This window comes from Lupinus angustifolius, chromosome LG13 (assembly GCF_001865875.1).
Source record: "Lupinus angustifolius cultivar Tanjil chromosome LG13, LupAngTanjil_v1.0, whole genome shotgun sequence".
Taxonomy (NCBI): domain Eukaryota; kingdom Viridiplantae; phylum Streptophyta; class Magnoliopsida; order Fabales; family Fabaceae; genus Lupinus; species Lupinus angustifolius.
In genome coordinates, this window is record NC_032021.1 from 93,220 (window position 1) to 113,176 (window position 19,957).

The window sequence follows — 19,957 nt, forward strand, 5'->3', positions numbered from 1 at the left end:
ATTAATAAGAAAAATTGATATGAATTATAGAATAAGCATAATATTGAGGTTAGGTTGTGACATAATGGAATATTAGTTATTATATAATGAGTATGAGAATGAGAAAGTAGAGAGTAAAATAATGAAATAAAATAAAAGAAGAAGAAAAGAGTTGAAGGTGGTAGGTGATGGGAAGATGTTGGATTGTATATTTTTTGATATAAAAAAGGGAAATTGAAACGGCGGAGAGAGAGAGAGAGAAAGAGAAAGAGAGAGAGACTTTGAAGAAGAAGAAGAAGAAGAAGAAGAAGAAGAATCCATTACAGCAACAGCAAGTTGACGATGATGAACGCGATGAGCTTGTGTTTTTGCAGTGTCACTCCTATTCATATCAACAACACTCTTTCTTCTTCTTCTTCTCTTTCTCATTCTTCTCTTTCACTTATCACTCGTCCCTCTTTTCCTCCTTCCTCCATTTCTTCTTCTCGCTCTGTTACGCCTATGGTATCTTCTCTCTCTCTCTCTCTCTCTCTCTCTCTCTCTCTCTCTCTCTCGCTATTTATTAATTCATTAATTAATTGTAGTATTGTTATTGTTATTGGTATTAGATTGTGAGAGCAAAAGTAGTGAAAGAAGAAGAAGAAGAAGAAGAAGATCCTATTGGTATTGATAATCCGATTCCTCCTCTCCACATCATGATTTCTGGAGCTCCTGCTTCTGGTAAAGGAACTCAATGCCAACTCATCACCCAAAAGGTAAGTAACTCAATCAATCAATCAATTAGGGTTTCAAATCCCAATCTCACATACACACACACATATATATATATACATATGCAGTATGGGTTGGTACATGTTGCTGCTGGAGATTTACTTAGGGCGGAAATAGCTACTGATAGTCCAAATGGGAAGCTGGCGAAAGAATACATGGAAAAAGGAGAATTGGTCCCTGATCATATTGTTGTCTCCATGGTCAAGGATCGACTCAACCACCCCGATTCAATTCGCAATGGTTGGCTTCTTGATGGTTATCCCAGGAGCTTATCCCAGGCTAATGCTCTTCACCAATTCGGTTTCCAACCTCATCTTTTTATCCTTCTTCATGTCTCTGAGGATATTCTTGTCGACAGAGTTGTTGGTCGCAGGTTAGATCCTCTTACTGGCAACATTTATCACTTGAAGTATTCTCCCCCAGAGACCCCAGAAATTGCAGCCAGGCTTACCCAACGTTTTGATGATACTGAACAAAAGGCATGATCATCTCTTATCTATAATGCATTCATTCATTCGTTCATTATATCCTTCTAATTAACTGCCACTACAGGTCAAGTTGAGATTGAACACACATCATCAAAATGTGGAGGCTGTACTTTCCATGTACAAAGATATAACCGTTAAGGTATCCATGATTGGACTAGACAACTTAGTTAACTATACCCATTCAATATCCCAGCTAAGGTTCCTTTGTTGTCTTCAGGTTGATGGAAATGTTTCAAAGGAACAAGTATTTGCCCAAATTGATAGTGCCTTGACAACTCTTTTGGAGCAAAGGAAGGCTGCTTCAGGATCTGTTGCAGCATAGAAGACCATCTTTTCACATTTAGATCTACCATGTTGGAGGTAGTGGATTTTAAGCATTATTTATTTATTGAACTGAGAGTGAAGATTCGTTTTCTCATGAGGGGGTTGATCCTTTGAAAATGTCTCATCCATTATAAAATGCAGTGTGATTGCCTTCATCCCTGCATGAGGACTTGTGATAGTAAAGTTGTGCAGCTACTATACTTCATAAGTTCATTTCTCATGAAAAAAATTATTACTTTAGCATCATTTTTATGCAATTAATAATGAGATTAAAGCTTGACCGTTGTTTAAATTCGTTTTTATGCAATTACTAGCTTGTAAATGGAAGTTTAGTGAACTATTGTTTGTTGATTCTTGTTATGCTTTGGTCAGTATGTTGCGTCCTTTACCATTTTCTGTATATTGATTGATGATTGGAGATTGTGTATTGGATAAAGCAAAAGAAAAGGGGAGAAGAAAAGCCATTGATTCCCTTTGGCACTGTAATCTTTGTCTATGTTGTTGAATTAATATAATTTACCATTTAAAATTCAAAGGAAATAGGTATTCCTTCCATCCCTTAAACTCAGATTGGAACTGCCTTGCACTGTTTCGTATACTGCTGATGCACAATTATGAGAGCAGTTCCCATTGCACACATTGCTTTTAGCCAGTTTTTAACTAAAAAGAGTAGATACTTTAGTCGCCTAAAATTTGTGTAATAAATTGGTTATTAAAAATGAAAAATATCAAATTGATACAAAAAAAAAAGTTAAAAAGTTTTAAAATTCAGAATGCTGTTCACAAATCTTGAAGCAAGCAACTTAACAATATTGAGACAAAGGGAATATACAATACACGCATTTAAGCACTCATCATATGTTGAATGTAGAAGATGTTTGGTGCAGCTGCTATATAGCATCATTGATTGTAGTGAAGATTCCGCTTCCAATTTGATTTGCAGTATGAAGGGTCACAACTATCAGCTGTGGATACCAATGACAAGATGAAAAGCACAAGGAAAACATAGAGCATAGGTGGGAATGGACAAGATCTTCAAACCCATTGATTTTTGAATAAGGATTCAAGAAGGATCATAGTTTATGATTTTTAAGCATGAGATATTTGCAAGGATATCGACTTTTATATATGATCCAACATTCCAATAAAATGTTTATCTACTGATGTAAGGTTTTACTAAATCAATCATTGTTATGAGAGAGCATCATGAGAAAGATATAACAAAAAGTTACACATTGTTTATTCATTATTACTTTGACATGATTGTTCCTCACATAATGTGAATAGTAGAAAGTACAAGTAAAACTAAATGTAAAGTAGGTTCACTAATTCATTATTTACTCTAATCTATGACAAGTTAAGTTCATTCAATCCATCTACTTTTGATGAATAATTCACTAATTCATTATTTACTCTAATCTATGACAAGTTAAGTTCATTCAATCCATCTATTTCTGATGAATAATTTTAATAAGACATGAATGACTTTGAATCTAACTTAAATATTGAACATATATTTACTTATTCATCCATTTAAATGGATATCCAAATGATAGAGGAAAACTATTTGGGGATCCAATAATATATTCTCCTTTACAAATTTTGTCTTAAAAAGTGACCTGTAATACAGGTAAACCAATCATGTATGACCTCATTAACATTTTTTCTATTTTCTGGCTTTGTGATGGGTTACTCAATAATACTTAGTGAGTTAGTGTCTATCTACTCCAACAAAATGCTAGATTGCTATGTGTGAAAATACCCTCTAGAAAGATAAACAAAAAATTGAGCATTGCTTTATGCATTACTTGGACATGATCATTCATCCTTGCAACAGTTGAATAGAAGAAGCAAACATATTATGAAACTAAATGCAAAGTAGAAAAAGTGGCAAATCCATTCTCTAATCCAGCATATGGATAGAGAATGAAATAATCCTCCCACTTGAGCAATTCCTAAATACAATCCAAACCATATAGGCACATTAAACATATATAATTAATAAAGAGTGTCAAGGTCCACTTCGATGTAAAAGGAGAGCAAGATCCAGAGACTGAGAGAGAAGTGATGAGATTACCTATGTCCTAACCATGGTTGGTGAGTAAATGAAGTGTATCCAAGGGAACCAAAATATATCCCAGGGTTACATGCAAGTGCTAATTTGAGTTCCACATCCATTCATGTGGTTCTCGAAATGATGATGAAATGCACTACTTACTACATATGCTAAATAGGAAAATAAAAAACTACCCCTCCTCAACATTAGTAAATTGGGCTTAAACTCCCATAGTTCAGCCACAATTAGCTTCCCTTACCCAAAAGGAAGATTTGTTAATTGGTTGGTTGGTTGGTTAAACCTTTTTGTTGTGAAAATTCATGACTTATCCAATCCTAATACTAAAACCTTATGCCTATAACTAGATGTTACCATACAAAAAAGCTGGGACATCCAATGTCCATGATTGGAGGGATTGATTACCTATCTTATGAAAAACAACTTAATTTCTTATTGATGATTTAACCTATGATCTATGATCTCCAATTTACAAATTTTCAAAACCATTCTTTACTTTTCACTTAGCCCTTCTTAGTCTAAAGTTAAAAAGATGGTTTTATTTGGCTTAGCCTTCCCTGGACTAATCTGCCATTCTTTTTCCAACTTGGCTATTTCTTATAGCTTGTGTTGGTGAAAGATATACATCCTTGGTTCTCTTCAAGGAACCAACCCTTTCTCCATTCAAGAAAGATGCAACTTTTTTTTTCTTCATGCATGATTCTCCAAATATGCAGGAACTTTAATTGTAGCCCCTGTGGGGGGCTTTGTGCCAAAGTCCAAATGCCAATTATGGACTTTGCTTTTGTGTTAGAGAAGAGAGAGAGTGTGTGAGAGAAAGATAGAGCACCATGGTTAGGGCAAAGGAAAGACTTGAATAAGAAGCATGCAGGAAATTTGGACGATAGGGTAGTTTAATTTGAGAAGATCAAATGATGATGATGAGTCTCTAGCGAAGATGGATTGGAGATTGAAGAGCCATTGTCACGCCTGCGGCACAGCAAAACACACTGTCAAATTCAACATGTCAGTATCTCCTTAGTTTATATAATAACTTAGAACAACAAAACAATCTACAATTATTACTACTCTACTACTACATTAATTCATCCTAGCTAGTTATGTTTCGAGTATTCGAACACATCTGTTATCTCAAAAAGTGAAGTGTTAAATGGAATGGAGTACAAACCTGATTGTATGGCGGCAGGGGAAGGTGCAAGAGAGATGGGTGTTGCACAGTGTTGAGCATAACTACTATGGCCAGCAGTTGAAGCAGCAGCAATTGGAGAATACTGAAATATGTGTGGTGGATAGTTCACAGCACCATAACCACCCTGCCCCACTGAACTATAACCAGTTCCTTCTCCTCCACCGTACTGCACGTATGGGTAGAATGCTGCACCACCACCACTACCACCACCGCCGCCGCCGCCGCCGCTCATCATTCCTCCACTTCCATAAACTGGGTACTGTGCTGCTGCTCCTGCTCCATACACACTATAATAGCTCTGCTTTGCAATAATGTAATTTAATTATTTATTTATAAACAAGTTATCCGTTTTGTTAAATTACAAACATTAAACAAATAATTGCTATATTATGTTGCCAATTTGCCAGTATAAGTGACTTGTAATCTACTTTATACATATTTTAAATTATATTTATTTTTTATAAATTATTAGATTAATTTGGATCTTACATTTTTGTTCTCCACTATAGGAGAGGATCCTAACTCATATACTGCAGTATAGAAGATGTTAATGTAATTTCTTAAACAAAAAAATAACGAGAAGTATAATCAAATTTAATATAATATAATAAATTATAAAGATAAATTCAAATAATATAAAAATTATTGTCTATTGGTTTTAATTAGTGAATAGATCTAAACTATTATATGACCATATAATTGATGGCTAGGGTGAAGAATAAATTTAAACCAGCTACTCTTGGAATAAGTAGATACTCAATCTTCATATTATTTGTGTGTAGCTTAAAAAATAAGGAGTAATTTATGTTATACTCAAATTATGGGATGGGGTTATTGTATATGGACTAGGATTCTTTGTAGTAAAAAATTGTTGTACTCATATCTCTATCTAATAGTATTTTATAAAATAATATAAAATATTTTTTTATAACTATTTTTAATTAAATAATACATTTTGATTAGTTCAGGAGAACTCATAGATGGTGGACACTGACCGAAATTTTGTTGGGTGTTGTGAAGCCATGAATATTTAGAAGTGTGAAAGTATGAGCGAAAACAATGGACCACAATCCCCTTCTTCCCCTTTTCCTAAAAATATAAAAAGTTAGAAAGACACGACAAACAACACTTTGACTTGACTAATGCTTTGGAATCATTAGCTATAGCACCACCGACTTACCACCTTCACCTCGATCCTCACTCTCTAGTCTCTACTCTTCAAATAAAGTTACCATTATACACTTTCATCTATTACTTTTTTTTCATTTTTATCAAACATTCTTTTCCTTTCTTCAAACCCGACCACACAATATAATTATCACAACTTGAGGTCTAGATACAAGGATAAGAAAACGAAACTTCCCTTTTCTTTTATTCTAAAATAGCTTAATGCATGCAATATTCGTGTGTGAATCAAATGGTAACTACTAAAATAATATAAGTCATGAATCTACTAATATATATATAGAGAGAGAGAGAAGACAAAGAAAAAGTAAAGGTAAAATATGTACAAACCGCGGGGTAAGCGTAATCCGGCAAGTAAGAAGAATACCTGAAAATTGTGACCCAAAAATAATAATAAAAGGTAAGAATAAGTCGAAGGTGATTAAGCATTCATGCCTAAAGTAATTTAATTGAAGCAAGTAAAATGCATGCATGAGGGAGGCACTAAAATTTGGAGGGTTCATCATATCATAGAGTATAGCACGTACATTAAATTTAGACATGGCTACTATACCTAGCTAACAAATACAGATCAAAGGACGTCAAAGACTATTAACCCACATGTGCATGCTCCTTTTTTATGTCCCCCGCACATGATGTGTGAGAGAGAAGCTAAGGTTGATGAAAAAGAATATAAAAATATATATGTGTATATATAGTGACCATGTAGAGTGACTTTAATTGATCCAATGATGATAAAAAATAGATAAGAACTGGCACGGCGTGCATGGATTGTGGTCAGTGATGAGCCAAGTAAAAATATGTTAGGGCAATTTTATATATGCTCACTAATAATCATTATTCATAGTGAGATGAGTTCACCTAGATCTGCATGTCTGTATAAATAACAGATAGACTATCTGTCTGTTTGAATGTGAGTAATGATCTTAAAGGTATATAAAGAATTGCCTAATACGTTGTAGTGATTTTATTGTGAGTGAGTTGGCATTTGCACGTGCCATTGCCACCTTCTAGAGAGAGAGAGAGAGGAGTAGCACTAGCATGGCATAATAAAGAATATGTATGTATAATTAGAGCATATATATTCATTCATACATACATACCCAAAAAGATTATAAGGTATCCCTTGCTGGATGGCATAAGGAGGGAAGGTTGCTGCTGAAGCAAAAGCTGACCCCAAACCACCTCCTCCGAACCCTGTCTGGAAAGAACCCATTACACTAAAGTTCCTCACTCCTCCTCCTGCATGCACTCATCGTTATATATATATATATACCAGACCTAATTAATATACAAGCACTAGTTAATACCTTCCAAAATATTTGTTTTTAAGAGTATATGGAAGAAAAACAAATGTTTGTTTCAGTCAAGTAATATATGATCAGGATGAGTTTAAATTAGTACTTGTATATGTATATATGAACATATATAGTAAGATAAATTAAGTTGATGTCAGTGAATTGAAGGGGATGAATTCAGTAGATCAACTTCTTTGGAACCAAGCTTGTTATTAGGAACATCTGTCCCACTCCCACTTAATTGTTTCCCAAAAAACACATCTGATTTGGATAAAACAGAATTCAACTTTCCACTCTGGAAGAATATTCAAGCTTAGCTGTGTGTGTCTTGCATTCTTATCAAGGAATATTTGGCAATGATATAGCTCTACCCATGTCATATGCCCCCTCCCTCACATAAAATTAGTAAAATTTGATACTATGTTTAGGGAACGAAGGGAGTAATTGCGATTTTGAGCAGTAGACAAACTTGAATGAAAAGATTTATGGAACTTTTGGGAGATCTTATACATGATACCAAAACCCAGATAAGATAATAATGAAAAATACAGAAGAAACAAATTATAGAGTAGCTTAGAGGAAGATAATGAAGTTGGTATATCTATATAGGCATATATATTTATACCATGCTTTGGGGTTGAAGGCTTAGATCTCTGTACACCCAAAGAAGCAAGGTTGCAGTTAGCTCTCCGGCCATCAATAACAGGAGCAGCATCCACACAAGCTCTCATGGCAGCATCTGCTTCGCGAAAAGTAACCTAAAACATGCATGAATTCATGATTCACAATTAGCACAAGAAAAATATAAAATAAAATTAATGACAAATTAGCATAATATATTATAGTAAGATAGTCTAATTTAATCCCTAGTTAAATAATAAACCATATAAATCATCTTATATTGAAGGGAAGAGGAGGTAGCCTAATATACAGAAAATTTGATAATTTAGTTACATTGACGGGACATGCATTAATTCAATGAATGAAAAGGTAGTTCCCATAGGTTTGTATTTAGTGAAAGTGGAAGAAATATATTGATATGGATGAATGAGATCTAGGTAGGTAATGGAAATAAGTAGATAATGTATATATAGGATTAAAAAGAGAAAGATATAGAGATAGAGATAGAGGGAGAAGGAAGTATATGTATACAAATCCATAGCCTTTAGATCTTCCAGTGGCTTTGTCAGTGATGACAACAGCCTCCAAGATGTGACCAAATTGCTGAAAATAGTTGTTCATAGTTTCCTTTTGAGTTTCCCAAGCCAACCCTCCAACAAACACTTTGGTGTATGTTGTGTCACCAAACTGCCCTGCCATATTAGTTGGAGTCATCTTCTTCTTCTTCTTGTTCTTCTGTATGTAGCTAGGTTGTGAAGATAAAAAGAAGATAAAGAGAGAGAGAGAGAGAGAACTATGAGAGAAGAGAGAAAGCAAAAGGTTAGAAAAGGAGGAAAGGGGATGAATTATATAGACAACTAGACATTATACAACAACACCCTCCACCTGCTAAATATTATTAATATTAATATTAATATTAATATCTATTCCTCCCTCTCTCTCAATACTCAATACTCAACTAATGTTTATTATATATGGAGTGTGTGGATTGGAAGGCGTGTGAAACACGGGGGGAATGATGGAGCGTGGGAGTAGATGATGCATGAGTATGTATTATTGTGTTCTTTGCACTTTCTATTATTTTGAGGAGACATGTGATGTGTTCTTCATCATTATTATCAATTACCTTAGCAAGGGTATCTACACCAGAATTATATTGTTGGCAAATGGCATGTACCAAAACCTTATGTAATCCATTTCAAATGGCCCATACGTTACTGTCCACATATAACATTCACATTATATTAGCTTAGTTTAAAGTGGGAGGGATCTAAATTTAAGAATGTGAGGGTGTTGTGTTATTAGGATGTTTTGTTTTGTTTTAATAACAATGATGGAGATCCAATACTGAACCTGTTGATGGTAAAAGGAAGAGAGAAGGTGGTTGTTCCTCTCTACTCAAATGGAATCAATACACTGACTTCTCACTATCTGGCTGGTGGGGTAGGCGCAGCTGTCTCCAACTTAGGGAAACTCAATACTATGTCATGCCAATTCATCACTCTAATTATACATCACACCAACTACTTTATCTTGCAATGGTCAAACTGTAATGGTCTAGTAGTATGTTAATGTTAACGATAGTCTTATAAATTTCACTTTTCAAACCTTCCTCCTTCCCAAATAAACCCAAAAATACAAGCCTAGAAGGTTTTTGGGAGGATGTATGGAAGTCCAAAATGGTGGCTATTGCTTGACAGTTGCTGCTGATGAATAGCATTTATGACAGCTTGTATTTTCTGCAGTGCTGCTGTGGAAAACGTGTAACATCTGTTTCTAGATTGTAACTTGTCATAGGGTATGTATTCGCTTGGCGTGGTGTTTCTTTTTTTGTTAATTTATGCGTTGCTGCAAGGGAATAAGTCGAGCGATCTAGATGGTGGTGAGTTGGTCTAGTTGGCTTTGCATAAATGCAGTCCTTTTTAAAGTTGAGCCCTTTCAGTATTGGTTTTGATGCCTATAATAGTGTTAAGGTGATCTTCTCTGGCTAGTGTGTGTGCCCTTTGAGTATTGGTTGATGTAGTTTTGTTGTAATGGATAAGTACTCTTTTCAATTAATCTTTTACTCTCACATTGTTATTAAAGATTGGGATTTGCATGAGAAGTATATAGATAGAACCCAAAAGGATTGAAAGATTGTTGGTGAGATATTTTCAACTGGTGCTTTGTGACAGGTCGGTATATATGGTTGGTAATTTGCAATTTGCAAATAATGTTTGAGCAAGTTGGTAGAAAATGGAGAGGAGAGAGAAATATGAAATGTAAGGATTAAGGAGTTGAAGCGAGTTAGGATGAGAGTAAAAGGAATGAACAGGCTGAAAGAAAATGGAAAGGAGCACAGTAGTGGACGCACACTTGATTTTCAAATCAATATGCAAAATAGGACCAATAACTAAAGTGAATTTGTATCTGCAAAACTATATAATTGTTGTAACAAATACTGTTAAAAAGGAATAATTTTGGAGAGTATTCTGGCATCCATCTTTACCCAAGACTTCGATGCTGAAGATATGTAATCCCTTTTCACTTCAATGAAAACACAGGTTTAGGGGTTCTGACTTGCTTAACCAATGACTATAAGAAAACAGTTAGTTTGAAATGAATATTGTAATAAGTGTAGTTGCAGGAAGACAGTGAAGAAGATTAAGTTTGAGTGGGCAAGGAGATGTAGGAAAAAGTAATAATCCATAAAATGTTAATAATATATATAGTAGAAAGTGCAAGAGAGTAAGCAACAACATATGTAAGAGTAGATCAGGAAGCGTCTTCGTGATAGAGGTGGAGGGCGAGACCAAAGCGGGCACAAGCTCTACGAAAGGCCATAGCTTCAGCTTTCTGAACAGGATCTCCATAAGTGGTATCATGTATTGAAGCAGTACCAGTGGATTCCCTAAATATCTACATACAAACAAGGGACAAAGAGTGAGTGAGTGAGTGAGTGAGTGAGTGAGTGGTTGAGAATAATAATAACAAGAAGAAGAAGAAGAAGAAGAATGACCTCAGCATCAGTGCCGTAAAGGGTAACACGGTAGACAACGGAGACAGAGTTGGAATCAGGGGAATAAGTGATATTGCGAACCTCACCAGACCACTCTATACCAATCATAATCATTAATCACAATACAATAATAAAATCATTACAAATAAAACAACAAAGAAGAAGAAGAAGAAGAAGAAGAGTATAATACCAGGAGCGTGCAAGTTCAAAATACGGTTGACAGTGTGCCTGTAATGATAATATATAATATATAATATATAATATATAATATGGTGGTAAGAGAGAAGAAGAAGATAGATAGATAGATAGATAGATAGATAGATGTATAATACCAGGGAACGTAACGGAGAGGGAAACCATCGTTCTGGAGACGTGTTTTGAGAAGATGATCTGGTACCTTCTTGTTTAGCTCTTTCAGAATCTCAGACAATGGCCTACTTATTCCACTACTCTCAACAACCTCTGAATCTGAATCTGAATCTCCAACACCAACACTACTTGAACTCGAATAATCATAATAATAATTACATCCAAACCCACTCCTTCTTCCCATACTCTTATTATTATCATTCCATAACCTCCAACACCATTTCCTGCTACTTGATGATAATAATGATGATGATGGTGGTGCCATTCTCACTCACACACACACTCTCTCTCTCTCTCCACTACAATAGGGTTCTCTTCACTACACCCTTTTGGGCCCTATTCTCTCCTTAGACAATTAAGCCTTTGGGCTCACTCTCACTTCAACCCACCCACCCTCCTCTTATCTATTCTCTCTCAAGGCCTCAATGTCACATTTTCACAAATATTACTTTATAAACTAATCACAAAATACCTTACGATTTTACATAAATTCTTTTGCCAAAATATATAATCATTAATAAAAACGTTTATTAAATTTATAATCAGATGATGATTAGCATTTCAGTTGTGTTAAGCATAGTGAACATATATACACCTAGATTTCCCCCTTGGACACACAAACCTAGTTATAACCTAAAAAATATCAAATCTAAATATTTAGCCATGTCCCAGTAAATGAATTCCCGGTTTTAATTTGCCATTAGATATGAAAATAATAAATTTGTTAATTACATATGTTATTCAATTTGTTCCAAGGAAAAGTTATGGAAACAGTGAGACCCGCATATATATGTTGTAGTTATATCCATTTCAATCAGCCAATATAGAGAGAGGGAGAGAGAAAAAACCACTCATCAAACACAGTCAAAAGATGACTTCTGATTCAAGATATGGATACCTTATCTGTGAACATTGTATGGAACCTAGGCATATACATATATATATATAATGCTTTCAATATTGTACATAATTTCCACCACAGATTTGAGTCAACATGGCTAAGAAGCTGTCATCACTCAATAATTTGATTCGGTCTATAGGAGAAACATGCATGCATGTATGCAAATAGACTTTGAGTAATTAAATGAAGTTTCCATTAACTAACCTAATAATGTTTTTGTGGAAGAAGATTATTCAACTACCCTTCTCAAAGAAAGCGTGGAAATGAATGAAATAAAGCAATCTGAAAGGTCATACACACATGTGCATGCCCCACCTATGGCGACTGCGTCTCCAACTGTTTCTATATCAACATTTAAGACTAAACTCAAAATCTGGTGAGGCTTATATGATCATTATCAATAATATGCATACAAAATTCTCCATGCACAATTAATTATTTTATTTTTATTCAACTTCGGCCGTCCAATGAAATGTGGGAATTCCAAGAACCTTTAGTACCTATTTTTCCGAACATTGCTTTAGGGACAATCAAGGAACCCATAATCACATCATTTTTAATTTCTCGGGATCATTTACCCATTTAAATATTTCCACAAAACTAGCTATTGTATCAGTTCTTTCAAGTAGCGCGTGGGTTATACTACTATTCACCAATCAACATAAGTTAATAACTAGCGTCATTGTTGAAATACACACACACACTCTGCAAAAGCACCTAAGTATTGAATATATGCTAGTCACTTCAATTCAAGCAATAACATAGGAGTATTGGATAAATTAATACAGATAGCAGTAAGTTGTTGAATCTGAGTGTGATGAGTAATGTACTGTAATAGTAATGAAAGTGTTCCTTTTGGTTTCTTTTAATTCTTAGGAATGTGTGGTGACGAGAGCAAACTAAACACTACTTAGATAAGATATACCAAATTATGGATCATGTTTGTTCACCAAATTATGGATTAAAACATGATAACACACATACAATTCTATTACATATGCCCTTATTATTATCTTATTCACTAAACAAACCAATTGGCAATAATATTAACCATGGTTTCGGTTTTATGTTTTAGCTAAATAACATCACAGTACAACAACCCACGTCATTTAAAATGTCAAGATCACAACGCAGAGTTTTGTCTAACGTTAACACATATTCCCTCGCTTTAACCACAAATTAAGCATGCCCATGCGGTATTAATTATTTCGGTTGCATCAAATTAAAACACAGTAAGTATATATATTTTGAGTGAAAATAACAAGACATGGATTTGTGAATATAGAGTAACATGGATAGGGGAGTGAACCTTACTCTCCCTACATGCTTGTGGGGGAATATTAATCAAAATAATAATAATAATAATAATAATAATAATAATAATAATGATACGTACGTACTAGTCACATTCATTCCGTAAACTTGATTTTTACGATAGTGTTAGCTATCTATAACCATCTCCGTCGGCGTAGTCACCGGCCGTCAACCCTTTCCCTATATGCCCACTTTCTCTAATTGAGGCGTTGACAACCATCAGGGTATATAAACTCACATATATGCTTGCAACACCACTTACAAAATTCAACCTTCTTTTATTACATAATCAGCTTCCCAATTCAATGTTCATAGAGAAAGATATATAGTTGTTGCTTATTACTAACTGATACATTGAGATATTTGAATTTGGAGAATCAATATAATATCTATATATAGTTATGGCTTCTTCTAATGGTGGTGTGCCACCCGGGTTTAGATTTCATCCCACGGATGAAGAGCTGCTTCATTACTACTTGAAGAAGAAAGTCTCCTTTCAAAAGTTTGACATGGATGTTATTAGAGAGGTCGACTTGAACAAGATGGAACCTTGGGACTTGCAAGGTAATTAAACTAACCTTATAATTAATTTCCTTACTTTCTTTTCTCACTCTTTACCTCTCTTCTTTCTGCTTTTCTAATCTCTGAGCTTCAGTATACAGCACCCTTTACTATAATTTTTTGTTTCAATTTGATTCTGATTTATTGTGTTTATCACAATTGTAATAATTGTGAGAAAAAATGTTAATATGGTTCTAATTGTGACTATGATACTTGGTCAAAATTTTGTGGTCATCGTGAACAACAATTTTCATTTGGCTCCTAGACCTAGAAAAAGTTAGCAGTAAGCCTCATAATGATGCCAATTATATGAAAGTACAAGTTTTAGTTGAATTACAAATTTGCATCGGCCTCTGTGTGGTGCTGCAAACATGAAATTCATGCAAGATGACTTCACTCCTTGTTTATTTGATACTAAATATATGCATGAGAAAAATGAAATCATGATAAATTAATCCTTGCACTTCTCCTTTAAGAAATATATATATATATTTTGCTACATGTCAATTTCTTAGTCCTCAAATAGCTGCAAGCATACATAATCGTTCTTAGAAATTAAACCTATGCACGGACCTTGATAAATATTCTGAATAATTATTGATATCAGTAATTATATACTTGTGACATGCCTCGTTTAAGAGAAAGTCATATCAACATATTGAATTATACTTGGGAATCTAGCTAAATGTTTAAATAATATGATTTAGAATAATAATTAATATTTTCACTACATGAATGGCATGAAAGCAAGTCAGAGATTCATGAACTTTTACATATTCTTGAAATAAAGCTTTTTGAGCAATTGTTATTTTTTGAGAGTCCCCTGATGCTGGATTTTTTATATGTTGGTACAGAAAGATGTAAAATTGGTTCAACTCCACAAAATGAGTGGTATTTCTTTAGTCACAAGGATAAAAAGTACCCAACAGGATCAAGGACAAATAGAGCAACAAATGCTGGATTTTGGAAAGCAACGGGAAGAGATAAGTGCATTAGGAATACATACAAAAAGATTGGAATGAGGAAAACACTTGTGTTCTATAAAGGTAGAGCTCCTCATGGACAAAAGAGTGATTGGATTATGCATGAGTACCGCCTTGAAGATAGCAATGACCCTCAAGCAAATAACAATGTATATCTCTTTCTCAACTCACATTATTATTATTATTATTATTATATATATATTGGTGGATCATCTTTCAATCAATATAATAGGAAGTATATTTTACCATTTACTTAGTAATGGTAGATGTTAAGTTTTTTATTCGATTAAGAAAAATGTTAACAACACTCACTGTCTTGAATATAATATGATGAATGAATTGTATTTGTAGGAAGAGGGATGGGTGGTGTGCAGGGTGTTCAAGAAGAAGAACCTATTTAAGGTTGGAAATGAAGGTGGTTCCACACAACAACTGAACAATAACTCTTCATCAGACACCAATGCTCGCTCCTTCATGCATCGAGATAATAGCCACTACTTACTACATCAACAAAACCTTAGGAACCCCTCAGACTTAGGTTTTGAGCTTGATAAACCTGAGCTAGCTTTGCATTATCCCCAGTTGCAGCAAAACCCTCACTACCCGCTCTTCCAATCCCAACAGCCTCTTCTTCAGGCACACAAACCCATGGCTTATGACTACTCATCATATGCATCAGGTATATATATACCCACTTTGTATATATGATGGGTTAAATATAGTAGACTTTTATTAATAAAATCTGTGTTGTTGATGAAAAAAGGTATACCCTCAGAAGCACCTTTGATGGTGAAGCAACTGATGACAAACCCTAGAGACTGTGAAAGCGACAACGAGGGACTGAGGTATCAAGTTTCGGAGGGTGGCATGGAAGTTGGGTCATGCGAGGCAGCGACAGGAGGTGAAGAAATGGGTGGAGGAAGATCAGGTGAAGGAATGAATGAATGGGGTGTGCTTGATAGGCTTGTGACCTCTCATCTTGGTGCTCCTGTTAATGAAGACTCAAGCAAAGGGGTGAGGTTTGAAGATGCACCAAATCCACACCACCACCACCTCTCATTGCGTGGAGAGATAATGGACTTTTGGGGCTATTCTAAACAATGATATATATATTTCCTTATCAAACTATACTAAATATATATGTGCAACTGCAACTAACCATTTAAACATATATATTCATTCTGATTGAAGATTGTTTAATTTGCTACGTTTCATTTGATTTCAAGAGTTGATAATATTATCTCGATTCATTGTTTGTCAAGTAGCAGTGTGTTAATTCCACTAATTCACTACATGTCTAATTCTATTATTTCTTTATTATATTAGTGGAAAATTAATTTGGAGGTACTCTAGAACATGAGTTTATATTATACAAACTATTCGCCATGGCTTTCATCAAATTGATCACTACGCTTTAAACACTTAAGTTTTTCATTTATTAACAACAATATCCCTATGATGTCAATTGTTACATAACTGAGGCATGAAAATGTTACATCTCATCCTAAGTGAGTTGAGAAGAGCCTACAGCAGAAGAAGAAGAAGCGCTTCCATCGGAATCTGTGAGTAGTATCATAAGAGATGGTCATTGTTGGAATTGGACCTAAACACACCATTCCAATTATTGCAGGAAGTGAATCTTATTAGATTACAAATCATGTGTTTATATACACAGTACAAAGATAACTTGTGATATAAGTAACAACTAAACAAACTCTTAACAAACTAACTAAGATATTAATCACATGTGTAAAATATGCAAAATGTGCAAATGTGTCATGGTAGCTTTAATCTCCAATAACAATCACCTTCTATTCATTATTATTTCAAAAACCATATTCTATTCAATCATCAACCATTTCAGGATGGACCATGTTCTAGTGATGACATTGATTCACACATTCTTGAGCTAACAACAAAGATTAAAATCAAAACTATTATAAAGTTATACATTTTTCTATGAATAAAATGAAAGATAATCCATATATGTTTATGCTTGGTAAGTTGGTTGAAAAAATAAAATTGAATATAACTTTTTATTTACACTTGAGTGTAATATTTATTTATTATCAGTGTAAAAATATATACAATTTTAAATTATTTATTTTAGAAAGTCAATAATAATTAAATATAATATATTGATAATTAAGAAATGATTATGAAAATTTGTTTATATTTATGGTGTTTGGGCTTTGGGCTGTGATTTTGTTCCTTTCTCTCTCTCTCTTCGTATCTGAATTGTGAACCTAAGCGAAGCGAGCAGCTAGAGTTAACTCCTCCTTTTCATCTGCAACCATCTCAACTCAACCATGGTAACCTTGTTGTTGTTGTTCTTCTTCTGGATTCTTCTGGATTCTTCTGGATTCTTCTGGATTCTTATTCTTCTGAATCATTGTTTTACATTTTAGATCGTTCAATTGCACATTCAACCTATTTTTCATTCTCTTTATTATTTCTAACATTCATTGCATCCTCCTCTTATATCAAATTCACCACTATCCCTATTCTTCTATCAATATTATTATACTCAATTGTGTTATCTTCATCATTAATTTATTGTTATACTCAATTGCATTAAAGAATGTTATTACTATTTCTTTGTTAAGGTACCTAGTCAATGATCCCAGGAGTGAGGATTACCACTAAAACAAATAATGTTTTTCAATCTTTCTAACCCCAACTATTTCCTGTTTCCCATTTTTGTAGGTTCAACTACAGCTAGATCCGTTTCTTAGTGAGCTAACCAGCATGTTTGAGCGCAGCACAGAAAAGGGCTCTGTTTGGGTTACTCTTAAACGATGTCTGTATGTGTGTGTTAATGTTGTCTTCTTACTTGTCTTTTAAGTCTTCACTTCATACATTTGCAAACTGATATTTGTTTTATGTGTATTATTGTTTGTCGTTTTTAGCGTCCTTAAAGTCTAAAGTGCAAAGGAATAAGTTGGCCGCTGATGGTGAAGCAATTGAGTGTAGATGCCTTATACGTGCCACTGATGGGAAAAAGACCATTTCCGCTTCAGTATGTATCTTGGATATCTTCAATATTTTCAAGCTTTTGTTATTTCCATTTTTCAGTATGCCTTTAAAACATTTTGTTTAGGCAAACCTTGTAACTTTTTGACTGCCTATAGGTAATATAATTCTAAGTTTGACTCCAAATTAAAAAAATCGTCATCATATTTTTTATGTTTAGGAGATCTCAATTAAAGTATTAGACTGGTTTCACTAAAAGGGGAATAAGTGAAAGAGAAAGAAAATTGATTTAGTACTGCTTGGTTTCCCAAATTTGTTTTGGAAACAAGATAAGTAGGTGAAACTGGGCGTTTTAAAGATCTTATATGAGTTCTTAAGACAAGTGCCTCCTACCAATCTTTCTTGTATGAGTTTTTTTAAGACTACTGATTACCGGATATTTGTTTTTATTTATTGGATTGGTCAATAAAAATTTTCTGAACGGCTTAGAAAAACATATTTGACATATGATTCATGGAGTTTAGCGATTCAAGTGTTCTGATTTATTAATTCAGAACAAGTTGGTCAGTGAAGTGTAAAGTAGTGGTGCCTGAGTATTATTTGTCACGCAGTATCATGATCATAGGATATCAAAACTTGTTGTAGATTTGATAGCAAGGTGATTTGATGAATTCATTTCTTATTGCTGTTTGCTGTATATATATATATATTTTACTGGAATTTGGTTAATAATTACATTGAGAATTGTGTTTAAGTGCTGAATTCTTGTTCGTAGTCTAATTTCTATAGAAAATCTTTGAAGTGGATGCCACTTCTTCCTCTGTTTCTTCTGTCCAGTCATTTCCATGTGTTTCTATAAGTTGATTCCATTTGTGATATTTAATATTACTGTTTTTTCATATAAAAGGTTGGAGCAAAGGATCACCAGCGCTTTCAAGCTTCTTATGCACTCATATTAAAGGCCCACATGACTGCTCTAAAGAAGAGAGAAAGAAAAGACAAGAAGAAGTCTGCAGAGGTAGATAAGAGAGAAGGGACTTCAAAGAGGACTAAGAAGTCTTAGATTTAATATGTTGTTGCTGCCTCATCTTCCTGCTGACTTTATTTTCATTTGAAGGATGCTAGACCTCTCAGTTTTGTACTTCATTATCAAAGTGAGAAAGTGAAGGGAAAGGATATAATTACAGAATTCTTTAGATAAATGTTAATTGAAGTGACAAGTTTTGATATTCTTCTTCAGTTCCCATGGAGATTTTTAGGGAATAAACTAATGGATATACTTGTTTTGGCCAAACTATTGCATGGTTAAACTCATCACTAATTAGAAGAAAAAATCTGACTAAATCATGATCTGGTTTGGAAGTGGGGTTACTGCATCTTGGATATGTATTGGCTTTGGTGCAAAAATACTAAATAATAGAAGGACTAATGATAGTATACAAATCATTTTCTCTTTGGTCACATGTGGTGCAACAGTTGTTACGGTTGCATGATGAGGGTTTAAACTGTTTATTATCACACATTGAAGTTACAACATTAACAGTTGCATGAGGTATAGAAGATCTAAATTACAACGTGGGGGTGTCTTGTTTTAGAATAGAAGGCAAGGCGTGGATATATATTGCTGTTTTCAATGGCAGAAAGCCAAGTGCTTTTGCTAAAATTCTATAATGGTCAAATACTATAATTCTGTTCTTCTGTTACAAATGATAATTAATCATGATGTTATTAAAATAAATAAGTTATTAGAATTTTGAATTAGATGAGTAGTATTTTCCAAGAATTGTTTTGTAATTGAAAATGGTAAAAGTTGTTTGGATGGGATAAGAAAATAGGAATAGGAATAGGAATAGGAAGAGTGAGGAGAAATTGAGATTGATATGAAGGAATGAGAGAGGTGGAATTATAGAAACAAATTGATATGAAAGT

At 34.0% G+C, this 19,957-nt stretch overlaps 5 protein-coding genes across 9 annotated transcripts; 3 read left to right on the top strand and 2 right to left on the bottom strand.

Annotated features, from left to right (window-relative positions):
- Positions 214–2,032, top strand: LOC109325134 (adenylate kinase, chloroplastic). Of its 2 annotated transcripts, XM_019557289.1 has the most exons (7): positions 214–268; positions 321–483; positions 588–734; positions 819–1,229; positions 1,303–1,377; positions 1,456–1,598; positions 1,704–2,032. In XM_019557289.1, exons 2-6 carry the CDS (start codon positions 322–324, stop codon positions 1,558–1,560), a joined length of 900 nt encoding a protein of 299 aa, XP_019412834.1. In that variant the 5' UTR covers positions 214–268; position 321; the 3' UTR covers positions 1,561–1,598; positions 1,704–2,032. The 2 variants fall into 2 exon arrangements, with proteins under 2 accessions (XP_019412834.1, XP_019412833.1); XM_019557288.1 differs by having other exon boundaries at positions 1,456–1,913.
- On the bottom strand, positions 3,342–8,711 carry LOC109325135 (RNA-binding protein 38-like). Its single transcript, XM_019557290.1, has 6 exons — positions 8,461–8,711; positions 7,934–8,066; positions 7,114–7,252; positions 6,341–6,377; positions 4,805–5,123; positions 3,342–4,605 (listed from the first exon to the last, which is right to left on the bottom strand). The coding sequence occupies exons 1-6, from the start codon at positions 8,641–8,643 to the stop codon at positions 4,565–4,567; spliced, it is 852 nt and encodes a 283-aa protein (XP_019412835.1). The 5' UTR covers positions 8,644–8,711; the 3' UTR covers positions 3,342–4,564.
- On the bottom strand, positions 10,611–11,582 carry LOC109325137 (DNA repair RAD52-like protein 1, mitochondrial). Of its 2 annotated transcripts, XM_019557294.1 has the most exons (5): positions 11,480–11,576; positions 11,260–11,443; positions 11,118–11,155; positions 10,928–11,022; positions 10,611–10,827 (listed from the first exon to the last, which is right to left on the bottom strand). In XM_019557294.1, exons 1-5 carry the CDS (start codon positions 11,559–11,561, stop codon positions 10,684–10,686), a joined length of 543 nt encoding a protein of 180 aa, XP_019412839.1. In that variant the 5' UTR covers positions 11,562–11,576; the 3' UTR covers positions 10,611–10,683. The 2 variants fall into 2 exon arrangements, with proteins under 2 accessions (XP_019412839.1, XP_019412838.1); XM_019557293.1 differs by having other exon boundaries at positions 11,260–11,582.
- On the top strand, positions 13,828–16,191 carry LOC109325133 (protein BEARSKIN2-like). Of its 2 annotated transcripts, none has more exons than XM_019557286.1 (4): positions 13,828–14,075; positions 14,927–15,204; positions 15,407–15,735; positions 15,814–16,191. In XM_019557286.1, exons 1-4 carry the CDS (start codon positions 13,913–13,915, stop codon positions 16,157–16,159), a joined length of 1,116 nt encoding a protein of 371 aa, XP_019412831.1. In that variant the 5' UTR covers positions 13,828–13,912; the 3' UTR covers positions 16,160–16,191. The 2 variants fall into 2 exon arrangements, with proteins under 2 accessions (XP_019412831.1, XP_019412832.1); XM_019557287.1 differs by having other exon boundaries at positions 15,407–15,734; positions 15,819–16,191.
- LOC109325138 (signal recognition particle 14 kDa protein-like) lies at positions 17,260–19,271 on the top strand. 2 transcript variants are annotated; one of them, XM_019557296.1, is made up of 5 exons: positions 17,260–17,367; positions 17,762–17,855; positions 17,965–18,074; positions 18,936–19,028; positions 19,080–19,271. In XM_019557296.1, the coding sequence occupies exons 1-5, from the start codon at positions 17,365–17,367 to the stop codon at positions 19,089–19,091; spliced, it is 312 nt and encodes a 103-aa protein (XP_019412841.1). In that variant the 5' UTR covers positions 17,260–17,364; the 3' UTR covers positions 19,092–19,271. The 2 variants fall into 2 exon arrangements, with proteins under 2 accessions (XP_019412841.1, XP_019412840.1); XM_019557295.1 differs by having other exon boundaries at positions 17,264–17,367; positions 18,936–19,271.